Raw genomic sequence first — 18785 nt, forward strand, 5'->3', positions numbered from 1 at the left:
AGTAGGGCCAAGTCCGGTGTAGAAGAGCTGGCACCGTTGACTAGTGTGACGGGGAAAAAAGGCACCCGATTCGATAAATGAGGCAATTCCCGAATATTAAATACTGTATCAGCACTCCGTAGGCCATCAAGAGTGGAACCAACGCCGACGAGTACTAAGTAGACGGGTAGACGGGTAAAGCGACGACCTCGCGATGGCAGACAGCTGTTTAAGGGAACTTCTCAAAAAGAGGCACGTAGACCTTTTATTTACGGAAAGTTTACATGACGTGTTCAAACTCAACCACGCGTACCCTTACAGCCACACGACATCTAAGTTTGCCTCTCTTTTCTGAGCTGGGGCCACGATTTGCAGAGCGCCTCCACGGCGGTACTCGATACGAGTGCTTCGACAAACGGACCTCGGCAGGAATAGGAGCCTTGCTGCTTCGGACTCAAAGATAAAGGTGAGAGGGACCGGTCTAAGGGGACCCTGGTTAGTGACCTACAAGCCCGTAAGGATTACTCGTCGTGACTCTCCAGAAAACCTCGTATGGAATGCAAAGAGGCGAGGACGGAGAGACAGCAGCACCGTCGACCACAAGAAATCGATTGCGCCGTGCGCCTTCCCTGCTCCATATCCCGTACCTGCAAAGCCCATCCCTGAACCTCGTATTCGAAAGGCATCCCAAGCCTACCTACTGTAGACGAACTCACCGTCGAACTCAGGAGTACTCTAGAAGTCGGATTGGAAGCCGGTCAAGCCTCTGGCGCGATCTGGTTAAGCGTCAGGTCAAGGAAGCCTGCCAAGCAACCTAATCACCAGGACGAATTCCTTCAAGGAGTTGCAGCGGCAGGAAGATGTGAACCCTTGTCCTTCTAGAGCAATTCGTTGCTGGATAATTATGGGTGCCCGTGCTTTTCCTCCAGCAGCTCCTTGTGGGGGTGCCCTGCTTCTTGACGGAGGCACATCTCATGGACGACGAAGCGAGTGCTCACGTCACTACTTTCACCCAAGAAAAGCACCAGAATGTACAACATTGGCTAGAAACCAAGACGAATCTCTGTCGTTTTCGATTCCCCGAAGTCATCCGTACTCTGGTGCTGGCCGTAAGGTAATTGAGCTTGGCAACTCGACTCGCCACGGGTCGCCAGGCGCTTCGTTGAAGACGATACGAATCACCTCCTGTTGTGAGAGCAATCATGAAATATGAAGCGTCTCTGCCCCGGACCTTAGTACATAAGTCCCCCGCTGGTTCTTTCTCCCGTGTCGAGATGACGAGGTTGCGTGACAGGTATATTGACTATCCCTGTGTATGTCCAGGTGAATCCTCAGAGGCGTCATGGAGGGATTGCAAACTTGCAACTCATCACAGCTGTATTCGACAATTGTCGCTGATGTGCAAGGGCTCGACGAGTGCCTCGTACCTGAAATCAAACTCTGGACTTCTCCCACTGAAGATCGGCGATTCTTTGGGCATGATACAGCCTGGATACGCACTATCCCACATGGTGGTCAAACCTTCGGCACCCGGCTGGCCGACTAGGGATGGCCCCACCGTCAGAGATTGCCGGTAGGTCCCTGGATGTCATGGTTCCTCGCTCCCTGGGTGATTCCTCCAGGCCGTCAACCCCAGCAGGCCGATGCCCCGGGCCCCACGAGGACGGTGCAGATGTGGAGGGACTAACACTCAGTTCTTGTTCATTCAAACAGGATGGGACCCAACCACCATGCGGTTAGGGGAAGACAGCCTAATTGTTCAAAATTTGGGGGCGCATCAGCTACGAATTGCTGTGACCTAGTGCTCGACGAGGCGCGGACGACGAGTCGACTGGGTTGCCTCGTATTTGTCCAACTCGCTCGCTTATGGACTCTTTAACGTCAGGGCACGGCTCGGGGAAGATATTTAGCGGGCTCGACCACGCCCCTATTGAAGCAGCCAACATTAGCCCGTACACAGACAGTTTTGAACCAGTCTCATCATTTGTCCGTGGCTAGCCACACTCTATACCCCGGAATGGAGTTTGCAGAATGGAGCTCACTTGTCTCTCTGCAGACCTTGCCCGAATTGACGGGAAGATTGCCACAAAATATGCTTTTTACTAGACTGCCTCCCGCCAATTTCCCCTGTCCTAACGCTTTTTCTTTCTTGGACGTGCGATTTGCTTGCGTGGGGAGTCCGGGGCGGTGGAGATACCAAGCTCACCCTTCAAACCAAAGACCAGGCCTATCGGTCTTGACTCTGAACAATTATAACTACCCATTTGTCCTGAACCTCGTCCAAGTTCGAGACCCTCGGCGCTGTCAGAAATTGCCAACAGACGAAGCAAGATGGGTCTCGACCGTGGTATGCAAGCTGTTGTCACGGCTTCGGCGTTCACTGGGTTGGCACTTCTCTTCGTCGTGGTTCGGTGCATTTCTCGTTTCTTGGTCATCAAGCAAGCTGGAACGGAAGACTATTTCGCCATCATTGCAGTCCTGCTGTCGATTGGCACGACAGTGACTATAGGCCTTCGTTAGTGCTCGAACCGTGTATCAGAAAGACTGACAGCTGATTCCAGAGGGTAGAGCGGGAGTATGGCCTGGGAAGACATGCTGATACTGTCAGCACGGAGGATAATGAAATGTTATCGAAGGTTAGTCAATATTACCCTGCCTTCCAGACTGTCGCTCATCTAGTCCAAGCTGCTGTATGCAAGTGTCATCGTTTACAACCTTGGGCTCATGTTCGTCAAAGACTCAATCCTGTATCAATACCTCAGGTTCTTTGTTGCCAGAAGCTATCGAAGAGCTGCGTGGGGCTTGATAGGGATTGTCACGGTTGGTGGAATTGTGATGGTCGTCACGTCAACCGTATCTTGTCTCCCAGTCCCCTTCTACTGGGATAAGACTGTGGAAGGTGGTCACTGCATCAATTTAATGGCTTTCTGGTTCGCCTTCTCGGCATTCAACATCGTCACCGACCTGGCTGTCTGGCTATTACCGATGCCGGTGTTGAAGAATCTACAGCTCCCAAGGAAGCAAAAATACAGTTTGATCGGTGTCTTTGCGCTGGGTGGTTTGTATGTGTAACAATTGACCTCATCTAGTTTGACCAAGGCTGACGGAGGCACTAGTGGGTGTATCACAGCTATTCTGCGCCTTCACGCCCTCTACATTGCCAGCATCTCTACCGATCTGACCTACGATAATGTCGGAGCAGCCACCTGGAGTTCATGTGAACTCAACGTGGGAATTGCTTGCTCATGTATCCCGGCCTTGCGACCTCTCATCTCCCTCATCTTCCCACGCCTTCTCACAAGCACGCGACGTGATCACACGTCCGACCCTTTTTCTAGAGGCGCCGCCTACTATCGAAACGAGAACGAGAGCATTGTCGAGCTGTCTCACGTTAACAAGATCGAGAGTGACGCGAGTCATGATGACACAATCAGCCTCGACACCACCCATACCCCAGGCGCGATCCGAGTCAAGCAAGAGTGGACCATCACAGAAAAGGGAGGTCCCTAGCCCCATATAATCTCGACTCTTGATTTCCTTCTAGCGGTAGTTCCAGGCACTCGAATGCGGCAGGAACAAACGGGGAATGATGTAAGATACGAGTACAAGAAAGATACATACACATACACTGAGTGACCATGGCCTCACACGAGAGGCACAGATGCAGGAATCAAGAAGAGACAGCCAGAATTGATCTCCGAAACCAAACAGGATTTGTTTCAACTTAAACTTGGGATCAGGACAAGTTGGAGATTACCAAAGCCAGAGTGAAATACGAACAGGAAGGCCAGGAATGCTTGCCACGTTGTTACGAGGTCATATGGGTGGATCATAGCGCACATTTTGCGCCTCTTGAGGGATGGCTCTGAAAATTAGGGAACAGGGTGGTTGTCTGTTGTATGCATTTCTAGCGATCTCGTTATACCTCCATCTGAGCGAATTAGAAAAGCGCTTGAAAGCTGTCCTTACGAAATGAGGATGCGTCCCGAAATTTGCGTAAGGCTCTTCTTTACCTTTGTTATCTTGCATACTATGGGTAAACGCAGAATACCAGAAATGCGGGGCGCACCTTTTACCAGAGCGACACAGCACGATTTCTTTTGAGCATCCCACTGCTTGATGGGTATAGTCAATAATGCGCCTCTTTGATGCTGATCCGATCTTTGCTTGGTAAGGTATCACCACTTGTTCTCGAGAACTGTTTCATTTTGTTCACCATCTTATGCGAGAGAACTTGAGGACCATACCCTGAACCTTTGGGAAACATGGGACGTCAAACCACCCTTGTTCAAGGCTCTACGAAACTCTCCGCCAATTTTAGCAACCCTGGCACACTGACGGCCAAAAGCTTCCGAGGAAGGTTACTGAATGTATGTACGGAGTACTAGGGCATAGATTTACCCAATTGCGTGATACACTCGACGTAATTAGCGAAAAGGAATGGGGACCGTCCCGGTCGCGTCGGCCTCTGTGTTCGCATAACTCCACGGAGATCAGTTAGGTCCTAGTAGTATTTGAACTTTTGTCTTTCGTTACACCAATCTCACACTTGCTCCAGCACCACATGTCCGAGAAGATCCATGACCATTTTCTATCCTTACTTCGTCGTCATCATATCTATTCGTGATTTTGAACGGGGGGTATTCCACGAAGACGTCTGCCAGGCTACACGCAACCCGCTTAGCCAACAAAAAGACCCACATCTAGCAACCAAATGGCACATGCGCTTTCCAAAGAATAATAGAAAAATCAGCGCCCTCCGATTTGGTCCTTGGGAATGGGCCTAATCCACGAAACCGAAATGTTCATTGCGATGATCATGACACCGCAAATCCAGAAACTCTCCGCGTAGTTGGTGCCATGGAAACGAAACAGGATGGCAAAGACGACGCCACCCAAGTTGCCCGCGGCGCCAGTGATGCCGGACAGGATACCATTCGCAAAGGGATGGACATGTGGCACGAGTGCGAAATTGGCACCATTGCCTGCCTCGAGGAACACGGCCATACCAGCGATTAGACCAAAGAGCTTCGCCTCTTGGTGCGGATCTGTGAGGCCAATTGCGACGAGGAAGGCGCCGGAGACGATGCCCACAAACACAATCCACGCCTTCTTGGCCCAGAGAGATTTGTTGTATTTATATATGACATCGCCAATGACACCTCCTAGTGGCCGAGTGACCACATTCAATAGGCCGAACATGGCTGCCCACCGACCAGAGCCTGTTTGGCCGAGATGGGGGAAGTTCTTCAGGTAATAAGCACCTAGGTAGGAGTTGATGGCCAGTTCACCGCCGAAGGAACAGAAGTAAGTGGCGCAGTGGAAGAGAGTCTGTAAGGAGAAGAACACTTTCAAGCCTTCCTTGAATGTGGGCTTCAGAATGACCTCTCCTTGTGCAATCTCAAACATCTCACCCTCCCGCATATGAGCCTCGGGGTTGCGCGTGGTAGGGGGAGGAGGCTTGGTACCCTTCTCCTCGTCCACTCTTGGTGTCGAAACGCCGCTGCTGGAAACTTCATCCATGACCACGCCTTTGGAATCAGTCCTGGTGCCAACACCCTGCACCGCTAATAATTGAGCTGTGTGCAAGTGTCGCTCGCTCCACTTTCCTGTTGGCGTGTCTGGGCAGAAAAATATCATTCCCAAGGCCGTTGAAATGATGAGGATGAATGGAATGATGAAGGCGACACGCCATGCGACATGCGGTGTCAGTCCACGATCGTGTACAAGAGCTTAGATGGGTAGGTTAGCATGAATAGGACTCTCCAAGAACGACGAGGCTTGCTCACAATTGAATATCACGGGCATCAGGAAATACGTTATTCCACCTCCGGAATTTCCCCAACCTCCGATCAAGGCATTGGAGGTGCCAACAACGTTCTTGTCGAAGAATGCCGTGCTCCAGACTTGACAGGGTACGAAAGTCCCTCCGAGGATGCCGACAAAGAAGCGAATGGTGATAAGAGCACCGACGCTGTTGGCGGTACCGGACAGGGCGGTGGGTAAGGATCCGAGCAGCAGGGTTCCAATGAATGTCCATCTCGGACCAAAGCGGTCACAGCATGGTCCAGCGATGAATCTTACGAGAAGTGTTGCAGTCAAGGCGGCGATATTTGAATTGGCGACGTCGACGGTACTCATGTGCAGATCCTTCTTGATGGTGACCGTCAAAAGCGGGGGAAAGGCATACCAGGACCAGAAGGCGATGAAGAAGCCAAACCAGGAAAAGAAGAAAACTCGGCCATACATGTCAAAGGGATTGAGTGCTGGTATGGAACGAGCCTTGTAATTGATCGGATTGACCTCTGGCGCACGCCAGAGAACTGAGGCTGGGAACATGATGGGCGAATATGAGGTGTTGCGGCTGAATCAACAATGTCTCACTGCAAAGGAATCTGGTAAGTGCAATCCCGCTGTCAACCAAGCAATGGTGAAGAAGGAAGACAAACTTCCTACCATCATCGCGAGGCCCTCAGCATAAATATAACACAGCGCATGTATGGTGCAATTACCGTAATGTGTTGAGGATGGTGAGGATGGTGCTTTGGCGTTTATCAGTGCCGAGGCGCCAAGACTCCATATCAGTGACATCCGAATGTTCATGGAGCGAGTCTGGGTCTCCCCTTTATCACCCTCCACGCCGCAGATCCAGGTCGCTAGGCCTCGTCGATGGAATGGACCCCGTTGATTGGCTTGTCGACGAGCAGATCTGGGACACATCTCACCGTCTCCGCGGTTTTAACACATCAAATGCCGTCATTAACACAATGCCACAATGCCACGGAGATGGTGCACCTGGAAGTCTTCCCACAATCGAATTACTCCGTACCGCGTTCTAGATCAAACATCATTCGCTTCTTGTTCCGTGATACGCCTTGTTCTCTTTCCGAATCATCCCGCGTTTACAGATGTCAGCCTCACATGCAACAGATACTGACGCCTGAGGAACGGACTTCTATGGCGTATCGAGCTTGTGCACATGTGCACCGATGAAGTAACTTGGAAATTCACTGGATCAGGGCTTAGGAAGAGTTTTTTGATGTCTCAAGACATAGTACCCTATCCCGGTAACTTTCAATACCACTGGGGCGATCCGCGACCAGATGATCTACGTCTACGATATGCAGAGGTGGTCTACTCAAGAGGCCGATCGAGCATATAGTACGCCAGCCAAGTCTACCAACAGCCCCAGAGATCTCCTCAGCTTGTCTGAAATCGCAGCTGGAATTGCGGATAGCTAAGCCGGGGGTAGCAGAGGAGGACGAAAATGTCGAGGGAAGGCTGAGGGCTTTGGTGCCAAGACATCCAGAGTGGACCCATTGATATCGACAGAGATAAGGATTGATCTCACCCCAAAATTCCGATACGATTCAGAGATAAGGAAATCCATATGTAAGTCTACTGTGAACTGCTTCTCCGAGGGTTCTCTTGCTATCTGTTGTCCCTGAATTCAGTCTCATAAGTGGCTGAAGCGCCGTAGAGCCCAAACCATCATGGTTTCCTCCAAACCACATCCATTGAGGCAGTGGAGTCTAAAGCCCCCGACTTTTCCACGTTTCCACCACTTGCTGGCGCTGTTTGTGCTTCATGCCGCTCTCTGTCGCTTGTATTGGAATAGATGGCGCCATGGCCCCCCCGTCAAACCCTTTTTTTTTCGGCAACAAGTACTAGCAGCGAAAATGTTCGGTTAGAACTCAGTTCCGGCGACCTGTTAATTGCACATATGCTGAAACCTGTCTTCATATGTGCTTTCCGTGGAAATACACCGCCGTTTTCGGAGACATGGTGGGCAGATGTAAGGTCGAAACTATGTCGTTTTCTGCTTGAACGCACGATGTCCCTCACCTGATTGCAACCCAGCCGTCCCACCGGAGTGATCAGGTTCTTATGGCTCTAAGTGCAAAGGAAATGTCGAGCTTCGCATTTGTAGGGCGGTTACGAGGAGCGGAACGCTGGAACGCAACACAACATGACCAATTGTTGTGTGGCCCCAGCATGCGACAACTTCGCTGATAACAGAAAATACACGGCCGAGAGGATGAAAAGGGTTGTCCACAAAACCGAATCTGGTTGACTGTGCAACGCCTGGTATTTATGGCCAATTTTCTGTATTTCTCACAGCAACCATCAAGGGTCCATGAGAGACGGCTCTGGCAAGATACGAACCAAGTGTCGTCCATCCTGCAGTTTCCTGCCCATGTCTTTCACGGGTCTACTTTTGACACTCCAACACATAGACGTATGATTATGGACCTTTTCGACTGACTCAAACGCCTTCCGTTGGAATATCTCCCTGGTCGCGTGGAAGTGTCTCCCACACACGTCCGGTCAAGATTGATTCAGCACCACAATCCGATTGTTGCCATGTGGACCATCCGTACAAGTCGTGGTAGATAACATCTACTGCGCCATCTTCACGAGCGTAGACAGAAGCTTGTCCTTCGCCCTTTCACAGGATAAACTTGTACTCTAGTCCATCCATGAGGCGCCTCAGCTGGAAGCTAGCTTTGGAGCTCATGAGAACGAGAGGTAGAGTAGCCAGGACGGTAGAAGATACAAATTACATTGAGATCCTTGCCGAACTCAAGGTGAGATTCATTCAGCATTACTGATATCTAGGTATCGTGCATGCCTCCGCACTCTGAGTCATGGCCAGGCTTCGGGGCTAAGGGTAAAGAAAATAGACACGTGCAATTATCTTGAACGTACCAATTTCAGGGCAGAATCCTAGTGTATGATGCACCGTAGTATCCTTCGGACCGTGTATACTTCACCCTAGATACCTTGCCCAAATTGGCCAAGACCGAATCTCCAAAAAAAAGTTTCGTGAGACAGATCCCCGCAAAGGCTCAAGAAATAATTTTGGCTCGACATTGAGCGAGTGATTCCTGCCTTCAGTCAAAGCTCTCTTCTGGGTTATGGCTCTGATGCGCAATGGCAATGGCAGGATATACGAAACCGATCGCCTCAGCGACAGGCGGTCTCGCCTTCTCCAGACTCCAGTCCGATGAGATCCGACGTCTCTCAGCCAAGAGAGTACATGTTTCTCCAGCGTTGGATTCATTATTCGGCCCCGTGCCTGGCGGTGTTCATGATCCTGCTCTAGGAGCAATAGGTGCCTTGGATATAAAGTGAGTTATACCATCAGTCCATAGAGGTTTTCTGCTGACGCACAGACAGCTGTTCGACATGTCGCATGAATGCCATCCACTGCTCTGGCCATTGTGGGCATATTGATCTGCCAATCACCTGTTATCACCCCCAGTACATTGACTCTACACTACGACTTCTCCGAGCGAAGTGCGCCTACTGCCACCGCTTCAAGGCAGTTCCAAACTTCATAAACCAGGCAGTTTGCTCCTTACGGCTGCTGCAGTATGGGCTTGTTGAGGATTACCAAATTGTCAAGGGCATACATCTTGGTGGACGGCGCCCGAAGAGACCCAAAACGGACGATATTGTTGAAGATGTTCTCGAGCAGGAAGAGGAGGAAGACATCGAAGATCTCATGGCCCGCAGAACAAAAGCAACGAATAAAGCAATTAAGCGAGCAAGGAGGAAGTCTCCACTTGATCGCTCAGCGCTGATCAATAACCCTGTGGCAATAGCAGCTCGGAAAGAGGTGATTCTTGAAGTGCTGAGGGAGATTCCATTGATCAAGAAATGCGGCCACTGTGGAGGTGCTAGTGTCACCTACAGAAAGGACAGGGCCGTCAAGATCTTCAGGAAACCGCTTCCGACTATGCAAAGAGAATACATGCGTGTTCTTGATATGAGAGCACCAAATCCACTCATCTTCCTTCAATCAGAGCGACGGCATAGATTAGAAGTGAAGAAGCCCCTCCTTAATCACGTGCAAGACAGTGATACTGATATGCAAGACGCCGACGAGGACGACACTGAATTGTATAGTGCCGAGGAAGAGATTGCAATGCGAAATGCCTTGGAAACGACTGCGCAATCAAAAGGCGCAGGACTTGAAGACGTCGATGATGTACAAAAGTACTTGACAACTACAGAAGTGCACGCTGCATTGACTTTGTTGTTCGAACGCGAGCAAGAGCTTATCAGCTTGATCTATGCGCCCAACCCTGGTCGCAAGCGAATTCCAGTCTCGCCAGACATGTTCTTTATAAGTGCCGTGCTGGTCCCACCAAATCGATATCGACCTCTAGCAAGACAGGGCCCCAATCAGATGCTCGAGGCACAAGCAAATGCTGTGCTTAACAAAATCATTAACGCTGCCAATGATGTTGTCACGATTAGTCGAGACATGAAGAGAATCAAATTTGATCCGTCAGCACGTCCTCGGACTCTGAATGAGTCTATCCAGGCGTCCATAGTTCTACAAGAAGCAGTCAACGCGCTTGTAGACTCGCCTCCGCCTGCATCTGGGAAGGTGCCAGATCAAGGAATCAAACAAATCTTGGAGAAAAAGGAAGGGCTCTTTCGCATGCATATGATGGGGAAGCGCGTTAATTTTGCCGCTCGAAGCGTCATCTCGCCCGATCCCAACATCGAGACCAATGAAATCGGTGTTCCATTGGTATTTGCGAAAAAGTTGACTTACCCAGAGCCGGTCACGAGCCACAACTTCGAAGAGTTGAGTAAAGCCGTGATAAACGGTATGGATAAATATCCAGGTGCGGCAGCTATCGAAAATGAGAACGGCATGGTTCTGAGCTTGAAGCGAAAGACTTTAGATCAGCGCAAGGCGCTGGCTAAGCAACTTCTCACGATTACAACTCCCGGCGCGAAAGGGGAAATTGGAAAGAAAGTGTACCGCCATCTTCAAACGGGAGACGTGGTGGTCATGAACCGTCAACCTACGCTGCATAAGCCATCCATGATGGGTCATCGAGCTCGTGTACTGACAAATCAAAAAACGATTCGAATGCATTACGCCAATTGCAACACTTACAACGCCGATTTTGACGGCGACGAAATGAACATGCACTTCCCGCAGAATGAGCTTGCACGAACAGAAGCCCTTCAAATCGCTGACACCGATCATCAGTACCTTTCTGCAACAGCAGGAAAGCCGTTGCGCGGCCTTATCCAGGATCATATTTCCATGGGCGTGCAGTTTACCAGCCGTGATACATTCTTTGACCGAGACCAGTATCAACAACTATTATATAGCTGTCTAAGACCTGAAGACTATAACACTGTCTATGAGAAGATTCACATGGTGGAACCTGCAATTCTCAAGCCCAAGATGTTATGGACGGGAAAGCAGGTGATCACCACAATTTTAAAGAACATCACGCCTGATAAGTTCCGGGGTCTCAATTTGAGCAGCAAATCATCCACTTCATCGGAACAATGGGGCGAGACGACATCCAAGGATCCACAAAAGTGGAATGTCACAAGCACGAGCATTGTTTTTCGGGATACAGAACAAACCGTCATCTTTCGAGAGGGAGAGCATCTGTGCGGCATTCTCGACAAAAGTCAAATGGGCCCGAGTGTAGGTGGGCTGGTGCATTCGATCTACGAGGTATATGGACATATCGTCGCAGGGAAGCTGTTGAGTATTCTAGGTCGATTACTCACTCGATTTCTCAATGAACGGGCGTGGACCTGTGGTATGGATGATCTCTATCTGACAAATGAGGGTGACAACCTCCGCCGAGAAGAACTGAAGAAAGCAAAACCGATGGGCTTGGAAATTTCGAGAGAATATGTAACACTGAAGTCAGAAAAAGTGGATCAGAATGATCCTCAACTTCTAGCTCGATTAGAAGGTGTTCTCCGAAACGATGATCAATTGAACGGCCTCGATCAACTCTACAAGTCCAAGATCAACTCAATCACCGACAACGTGTCCAAGTTCTGCTTACCTGGCGGTCTTCGAAAACCCTTCCCTAGGAATCAAATGCAAGCCATGACATTATCAGGCGCGAAAGGATCCAATGTCAATGCTAATTTAATCTCCTGCAACCTGGGACAGCAGGTTTTGGAGGGTCGGCGTGTACCGACAATGGTCAGTGGGAAGACGCTCCCTTCCTTCCGTGCCTTCGAAACAGACCCTGTTGCGGGTGGGTACGTTTCCGGCCGCTTCTTGACTGGCATAAAGCCACAGGAGTACTTCTTTCACGCTATGTCCGGTCGAGAGGGTCTCATCGATACCGCTGTCAAGACTTCGAAATCTGGCTATCTCCAACGATGTATCGTCAAGGGTTTGGAAGGTCTCCGGACGGAATATGACACATCAGTGCGAGAGACTTCGAATGGACACATGGTTCAATTCCTATATGGTGAAGATGGGCTTGAAATCACTCGCCAGAAAAACCTAAAAGAGTTCTCATTTCTTGCCGAGAACCACCAGTCTATCGCCACACTGATGAGAGCCCAGGAAGTTCTTGAGCGAATAGAAAACAAAGGTTTGGGCGATGAACAAAAGGCAGTTTTGAAATCCTTAAGGAAACGGGGAGCAACGAGAGATCCCATAACAACTCTTTTCGGTCCGGCCAGCAACTTCGGCAGCACATCAGAGTCTTTCGCATCGTCTCTTGCAAAGTATATGAAGGACAATGCAGACAAGCTCATTAAGGATAAGAGAACCAATCCTGGTGGCATTGTCAGCAAGAAAACTTTTCAATCGATTATGGATCTCAAGTACATGAAATCCGTTGTTGAGGCTGGCGAAGCTGTTGGTGTTGTCGCTGCTCAATCTGTTGGCGAACCATCCACTCAAATGACGCTGAACACCTTCCACTTGGCTGGTCATTCAGCCAAAAACGTTACTTTAGGAATACCTCGTCTTCGTGAAATTATCATGACAGCAAGCGCAAAGATTATGACGCCGACAATGAGCCTCAGACCTATTGAGGAGCTAACTGTGGACGATGGTATACGCTTCGCCAAGAGTATTAGTCGCCTTCCGCTAGCAAGAGTCATTGATCAGCTCAAGGTAACTGAACGGGCTGCGGGTGCGAAGCATGGAAACGAGAAATTGTATGATGTCTTTATGCAGCTGTACGATCCCGCTGAATATGAGGACGAATATGCCATTAAGCGTGCGGATGTTCAGAGATGCCTCGAGAAGAAGTTCCTTCCAATGCTCGCCAAGAAAATTGGCGAGGAAATCAAGAAAAAATTGAAGGAAGCTTCCCTTTCCGAAGCAACAGCAGCAGTGCCCCAAATTGGCGCTTCTGTTGGTCATGTGGAAGATGTTAGACCGACTGCCACACGTACTACAGAAAGAGAGGGCGGTGAGGATGACATTGATGAGGACGCAGACCCAGATGATGCCAAGGACACTGCTGCCAGAAGACGACGAGAAGATACATTTGATGAACCAGATGATGAAGAAAGAGATATCGCAGATGAATCCAGCGATGATGCCGTGAGTGATGATGATAATGAACAATCACCTGGAAAGAAGCGGATGAAGAAGTCACGGAAAAGCCAGCTTCCGCAAAATCTCCGTGAGGAAATTGCTGAAGATTCGGAGTCGGAGACACTCGATGCAGAAGACTCTGAAGCAGAAGCTCGACACAATCAACTGAAACAGGATAACCCTCACCTCAAGCGGTTTGTCTTCAGCAAGTACCATGGTAAGGCTTGCAGAATTGTCCTTAGTTATGACTCGAAAACACCCAAACTCCTCCTCCTGCCCATCCTGGAAAAATGTGTCCACGCAGCAGACATCCAACATATACCTGGTCTCGGGGTCTGCACGCAATTTATGGAAGAGATAGTTGGAGATGACGGAAAGCCTGTCAAAGCATTCAACGAAACACTTAAGAAGGAAGAGACGGTCAAGGAGCCCGTTATCACGACTGAAGGAGTCAATCTCGTCGCCATGCGCGATTATCAAGACATTATCAATCCACACAGCATGTATACCAACTCGGTGCACGATATGCTTCGTCTCTATGGCGTTGAAGCTGCCCGCACTACCATTATCAAGGAAATTGATGGCGTCTTCAAAGGTCACGGGATATCGGTCGACATCCGCCATTTGAACCTGATTGCTGATGCCATGACGCAGTCCGGCTCATACATGCCTTTCAGCCGCCATGGTTTGATCAAAGAGGGAGGAAGTATCCTGGCGAAGATGAGTTTTGAGACCGTGATGGGCTTCCTCAAGGACGCGGTCCTCTTCGGCGAGAGTGATCCTTTACTAGGACCTAGTGCACGTATTGTTGCGGGCAGGCGAGGTAACATAGGGACCGGCGCATTTGATGTAGTACTGCCGGTACATTGATTGATAACGGGGCTTTTATCAAGTTGGAGGTTGACAACATAGGCTTAATGTTGATGATGAACAAGCTTCTAAATTCTGCTTCGTACCACACCACCTGGACCAGCAAACAGGTTCCATGGCTCCGTTGGGGTTCCCCTTTCCACATTGGACCCTTCTCTTACGACTAAACATCTTAAATTATCATTTCCGATGCCACCATCATAGTACCTGTCAAACCCGCTTGATGGCTTGATTGCTTGCAGAGGCTAAGGATGAGGCGCATGGACGTCAGAGAAAAAGGACACGAGGCTCCAGCGACAACTCGGTTTCCCCCCACAATGATTGGGTGCAAGCATCTCGTCAAAAAACAACCTTCGTGGATAGTTAACACGGCACTCAAAACGCTCCAGCACAGCCCCAGGGGACAAGGTCCCTGATCTTAGCTCATTGGGCCAGAATACGGGATCTCCACGCGCCGCCCATGACCCCTGTCGGTTCTCCCTAGAGAGTGTTTTGGTTGGATAACCTCTTGCAACGACGCCCTTGGCGGGTGGCCGAGGGGCCCAAGGCATCGATGGAAATCAGCTTCAGGAAAAGATATCATGATGACAATCCTCCATCATCAAGATTCTCCATTGAACGGGCGAACAATTTCAACCGTTACCACCAGCAGACCCTGCGTACATACTTCAGCACGCAATTTTGTATTCTATGATCACCGCTATCAGATGCCCGGGAACAAGACAAGATGATCAAAACGCAAATCAACTGGCGACACGTCCCGTTCAGTCGGATCTTCTACCTGTCCATGAATGCGCTGCAGTTGTTGGGAGGCATCACGACTGTTAGTCTCTGCGGATCCGATTTATCAGAGGGGTCTGTGGCCCAAGGAAGAACGGTGAGTTAACTACACCCCCATTTTTCCACCAGTGTTTGTTCCTTCGTCGCGAAGGTCTGGAATTCCGCCCCGTCAGCCTTCAGCCCTTCGCCTTCTCTCTCTAGCCGAGCCTTTCCAAAAAGTTGCAATTCAAAGGCAAAATAAAACGTACACAAAATTTTTCAAGCACAAAAGCTAAACACCAATCTTTCTCTTTCTCAAACAGGTCTTTACGCTCGTCGTCGCCGTGCTCTCCATCATCACGGCGCTGTCGTTCGCAGCCGAGGTTCTCATCACCATGCCGAGTCGTCTGTGGCTGGTGATAGTTTTTCTATGGCAATGGAGCATCGTGAGTATGTGGGCCATCGCCTCGGGTCTCATGGGAGGCATCTACCTGCCGCCCGGTCAGGCCAGAATTCGTGCTGCACTCGGCTTTTCATTCTTGAATCTGATTTTGTGGTTCGTCTGCTCCGCCGTTGGAACCTGGACCTGTTGCACTTCCGGGAGGCAGAAAAAGCAGAAGCAAAAGGATGTTGTGGAGGGTGGGAAGGAGTTGTCAATTAGGACTACAACGGAACCTACAGAAAGGGGCTCCCCGTGCTGATGGACTGCTTGGTCTCGCTGCACGGGCCGTGGACATTCTACTACGCCATCACGGGTCGGAGTTCGATACGAGATGAGACTGGACAACAATATACCACTCGCGGCAGGTGAAGCTGTGATTTACAAACCTTGGGTTTCCGCCCGCTCTTGATAGCCCTATGAGAAACCAGCTGCTACCACTACAAGGCTGGCAGTCAGTGCTGCGCAACCTCGTGCGCTGAGCTGTCCGCTGTACTGGGTGTTCCTATTCACTCCGCTCAGGAGAAACCAATCATGCAGCTTCGGTGAGCACGTAGTGGTTGGTGCTAGATATGTTATCAGACGTAGCGCACTATATGCGACAAAAGCGAAGGATAACAATGGCTCAGACTACCAGTATGAGGGCCATACGAATAACAAGGGCTTATCTGAAGTCCTGTATTTGCCAGAAACGATGACATAATGCAGCGTTTCCCACTTTCAAATGTGGGTGAATCAGAAACGAAGGGCTTGATGACAAGCAGCTTGGCTGGATTGGTGAGCAAATGTCGGCTCACCCCATGCTTCACTTATCAAACGAGGCTTGCTGACAACTTACAACGCAACTTGTATGCTTATCTACATTGTATCAGTCTTCTATGAGCTATGCACTCCCTTCTCACCACACAATCCAGTTCAAGTGTCGCCTGATATCGACATGAGGCGCCGCTTTGATCTGCCTTGGGCCACAGCATTCCTGGACATGTCAGTCTTGTTTGAGAATTGTAAACCATGCAGTCGAACTCAAAATGACATGATAGAACTTTGCCCTCGAGAGGTTATCATGATTGTGACTTGCAAGGCCATCGCTGCTACGGCCAGGTCGCATTTAGCCTAGTAAAGTACGCCCAGCCCCAGATTGTGAAACCAGGGTCATTGTCTGTTGACGGACCATGCCTTCCTCGGCAGGTCAAGGCGTATGATGCTTGTGAGCTGCGCACGCTGTGAGAGAAGACAACCAACTTCTCTGTTGACAGCATAAATATATAGTAGATGTGAAATGGTGTATGTCGGACCAAGCCCCCATTGACGGATACATCAAGCCCTCTCTTGATCCTTGTTTGATGCTGGGTCTGATGCTATCATGTTCAGTGGTCGGGGGAGATGATCAACCTCCACGCTCAAGCGCGGAGAGGTGGACAGGCGCTTCAGTTTGTTTCTGTGATAGAACGCTGATAAAAAGCTGATAAAACGTCCTGAGCCGTCTGTGGAGCAACAATTGAACCGAGGTGAATCTTAGTGCCCATTCTCTTCAAGTATATATTCATCAAGTCGAGCGAACTAGTCGCTGGTCGCTGAATTTGAGTCCTTCTCCTAAGGCATGTGGTGGTGAGAATGTACGACAGTTTAAGGGCACCGACGGGAAGCAGCTTCTTCTCATGTCCATGCTAGATCAAAGTTTTCAGAGGGGTCGGTGGATGATCTGGTCTGACTTTGCATAGATCTTGGTTGTTTTTCGCGAGGTGATGAGAGGGATGAGGCAGAGTCTTTAATGTCCCGAAACACTTGTGCATCGTGATGACGGCCTTGTGATTCACAAAGAGCGACGGCATCATCGATGATGACGGATAGAGTGTGGAGAGGTGTACCACCTTTAACGAAGAGGATCCTTGCCATAAAGTTATCGGCTTCTAACAATGACATCAAAGGCTTATACGAGGGCGTAGTGGGGTGATAGAGTTGTAGACATGAAGGAACCCAAGTCCAAGGACGCGAAGATCTTGTACCAAACGAGATAATCTCATTGAACAATTCGGATGACAAATTATGTTTGCTTCGACGATCCAGAATGGCCTGGGCGAGGCGATTCCAGCTCCGACCCAGTTTTATTGATTGTGGTTTGTCGGAAAGTGTCCGGGATTCGTAGTATTTGCAAGCTTGGATATACTGTTGGGCCGCATCGGCTGTGGAGCCTCTGAGGGCAGTCTGGTGTATCATCAGCGATATAAGGTTGTCTTCAGCCCTCTGGTATAACGAAGCCCTGCTCTGCTCGACAACTGGGGTGGTTGTTTTGGCAAAAGCTTTTGAGACTGAAGGTCGTTCATATAAGGTACTCAGCATGTCCCAGACCACAGATTCGAGTTGGTCGGCATAAAGAACAGGCACGACCAGTTGTAGGACTTCCGAGTCCGCAAGAAACGTATATTTCTCTGAAGCGCTCATATGAGTGTACCAGCTCAGTAGCCTTGGTCCTAGGCGGCGATCCTGCGGGACAACTTCTTTGCGTTTCAGACCATTTAGATATAGCCGGCAGCATCGTTGGACAAGGGCAAAGTCATAGGTTTTCCAGGAACCAACATTCTGGGACTCGGCAACAGCAGTGGCGGTCAAGGAGTGAGGGGGGTCAGCTGATACTGATTGCTTCTGTAGCAGTGGATGAGCCAGTAAACTGGCTAAATGTGTATGAGTGGCACGAGTTGCTTGGTGAGCAGGATCCGGGATGGAGTTTGCATCGTGCGAGGCGGTGTGTGAGGAGAGAGATTGTGGAGATGGATGAGTTTCATCAAGATGCTTTTGGAAGGCAGATTCAAGGACGCCGACCAGTTTCTTGGTCTCACGAGCTGTTGTCGGTATAAGCGGCGGATGGATTGCTTTGAGAAAGTTGCGCACAAGGAGGGACGGGGAGGTCTTCATGTTGACTCTGGCTGGGATTGAGACTAGAGCAGGCGTCAAGCCATATTTGAATAAAGGACGATAATGTTAATCACGTCGTGGCGTCGCGTGGGGGAGTGACTGAGAGAGCCTGAGAGCTGAAGGCGGTGATGGTTGGATGATGAGGGGAGGTGAGGTCAGGTCAGGATGAGTGCGAGTGGGTGGAGTGACCAGATAATTACTCTGCCTAGGTATGTACGCAGTCACAGAGGCAAGGCACCTTCCCTTAACGGGAAAGGTGCCACGTAGAGGGCCATATGCTCACGTGACTTGCGCGTCAGGGCTACGTGACCAGCCACAAACCCTGCAAAGCACCAGCCACAGGTCATAGCCAGGAAAAACATTGTTCCTGCGCCGCGGGACGGCCACAGTGCCACAGCACCCGTACCTGCACTGTTCTGTGACTGCTCCTTCCAGTCTGCCTCGATCTTGAAATCCCTCTCATCTCCATCTTTTAGATTC

At 50.0% G+C, this 18785-nt stretch overlaps 5 protein-coding genes across 5 annotated transcripts; 3 read left to right on the forward strand and 2 right to left on the reverse strand.

Moving 5' to 3' along the window:
• Window positions 1-2310: 2310 nt before the first annotated feature.
• On the forward strand, window positions 2311-3489 carry A1O9_02946 (uncharacterized protein; the record flags this gene model as incomplete). The annotated part of the gene is made up of 4 exons (XM_013408516.1): window positions 2311-2494; window positions 2548-2615; window positions 2665-3041; window positions 3096-3489. The coding sequence occupies 4 exons, from the start codon at window positions 2311-2313 to the stop codon at window positions 3487-3489; spliced, it is 1023 nt and encodes a 340-aa protein (XP_013263970.1).
• A 1239-nt stretch (window positions 3490-4728) lies between these two features.
• On the reverse strand, window positions 4729-6318 carry A1O9_02947 (MFS transporter, NNP family, nitrate/nitrite transporter; the record flags this gene model as incomplete). The annotated part of the gene is made up of 2 exons (XM_013408517.1): window positions 4729-5711; window positions 5769-6318. The coding sequence occupies 2 exons, from the start codon at window positions 6316-6318 to the stop codon at window positions 4729-4731; spliced, it is 1533 nt and encodes a 510-aa protein (XP_013263971.1).
• Window positions 6319-8919: 2601 nt separating this feature from the next.
• A1O9_02948 (uncharacterized protein) lies at window positions 8920-14194 on the forward strand (the record flags this gene model as incomplete). Its single annotated transcript, XM_013408518.1, has 2 exons — window positions 8920-9110; window positions 9160-14194. The coding sequence occupies 2 exons, from the start codon at window positions 8920-8922 to the stop codon at window positions 14192-14194; spliced, it is 5226 nt and encodes a 1741-aa protein (XP_013263972.1).
• A 727-nt stretch (window positions 14195-14921) lies between these two features.
• Window positions 14922-15654, forward strand: A1O9_02949 (uncharacterized protein; the record flags this gene model as incomplete). Its single annotated transcript, XM_013408519.1, has 2 exons — window positions 14922-15071; window positions 15277-15654. The coding sequence occupies 2 exons, from the start codon at window positions 14922-14924 to the stop codon at window positions 15652-15654; spliced, it is 528 nt and encodes a 175-aa protein (XP_013263973.1).
• Window positions 15655-17273: 1619 nt separating this feature from the next.
• A1O9_02950 (uncharacterized protein) lies at window positions 17274-18305 on the reverse strand (the record flags this gene model as incomplete). Its single annotated transcript, XM_013408520.1, has 1 exon — window positions 17274-18305. A coding segment is annotated over one exon (1032 nt), but the record flags the coding sequence as incomplete, so codon positions are not given.
• Between the last annotated feature and the right edge of the window lie 480 nt (window positions 18306-18785).

Source organism: Exophiala aquamarina, assembly GCF_000709125.1.
Source record: "Exophiala aquamarina CBS 119918 chromosome Unknown aczIA-supercont1.2, whole genome shotgun sequence".
Lineage (NCBI taxonomy): Eukaryota > Fungi > Ascomycota > Eurotiomycetes > Chaetothyriales > Herpotrichiellaceae > Exophiala > Exophiala aquamarina.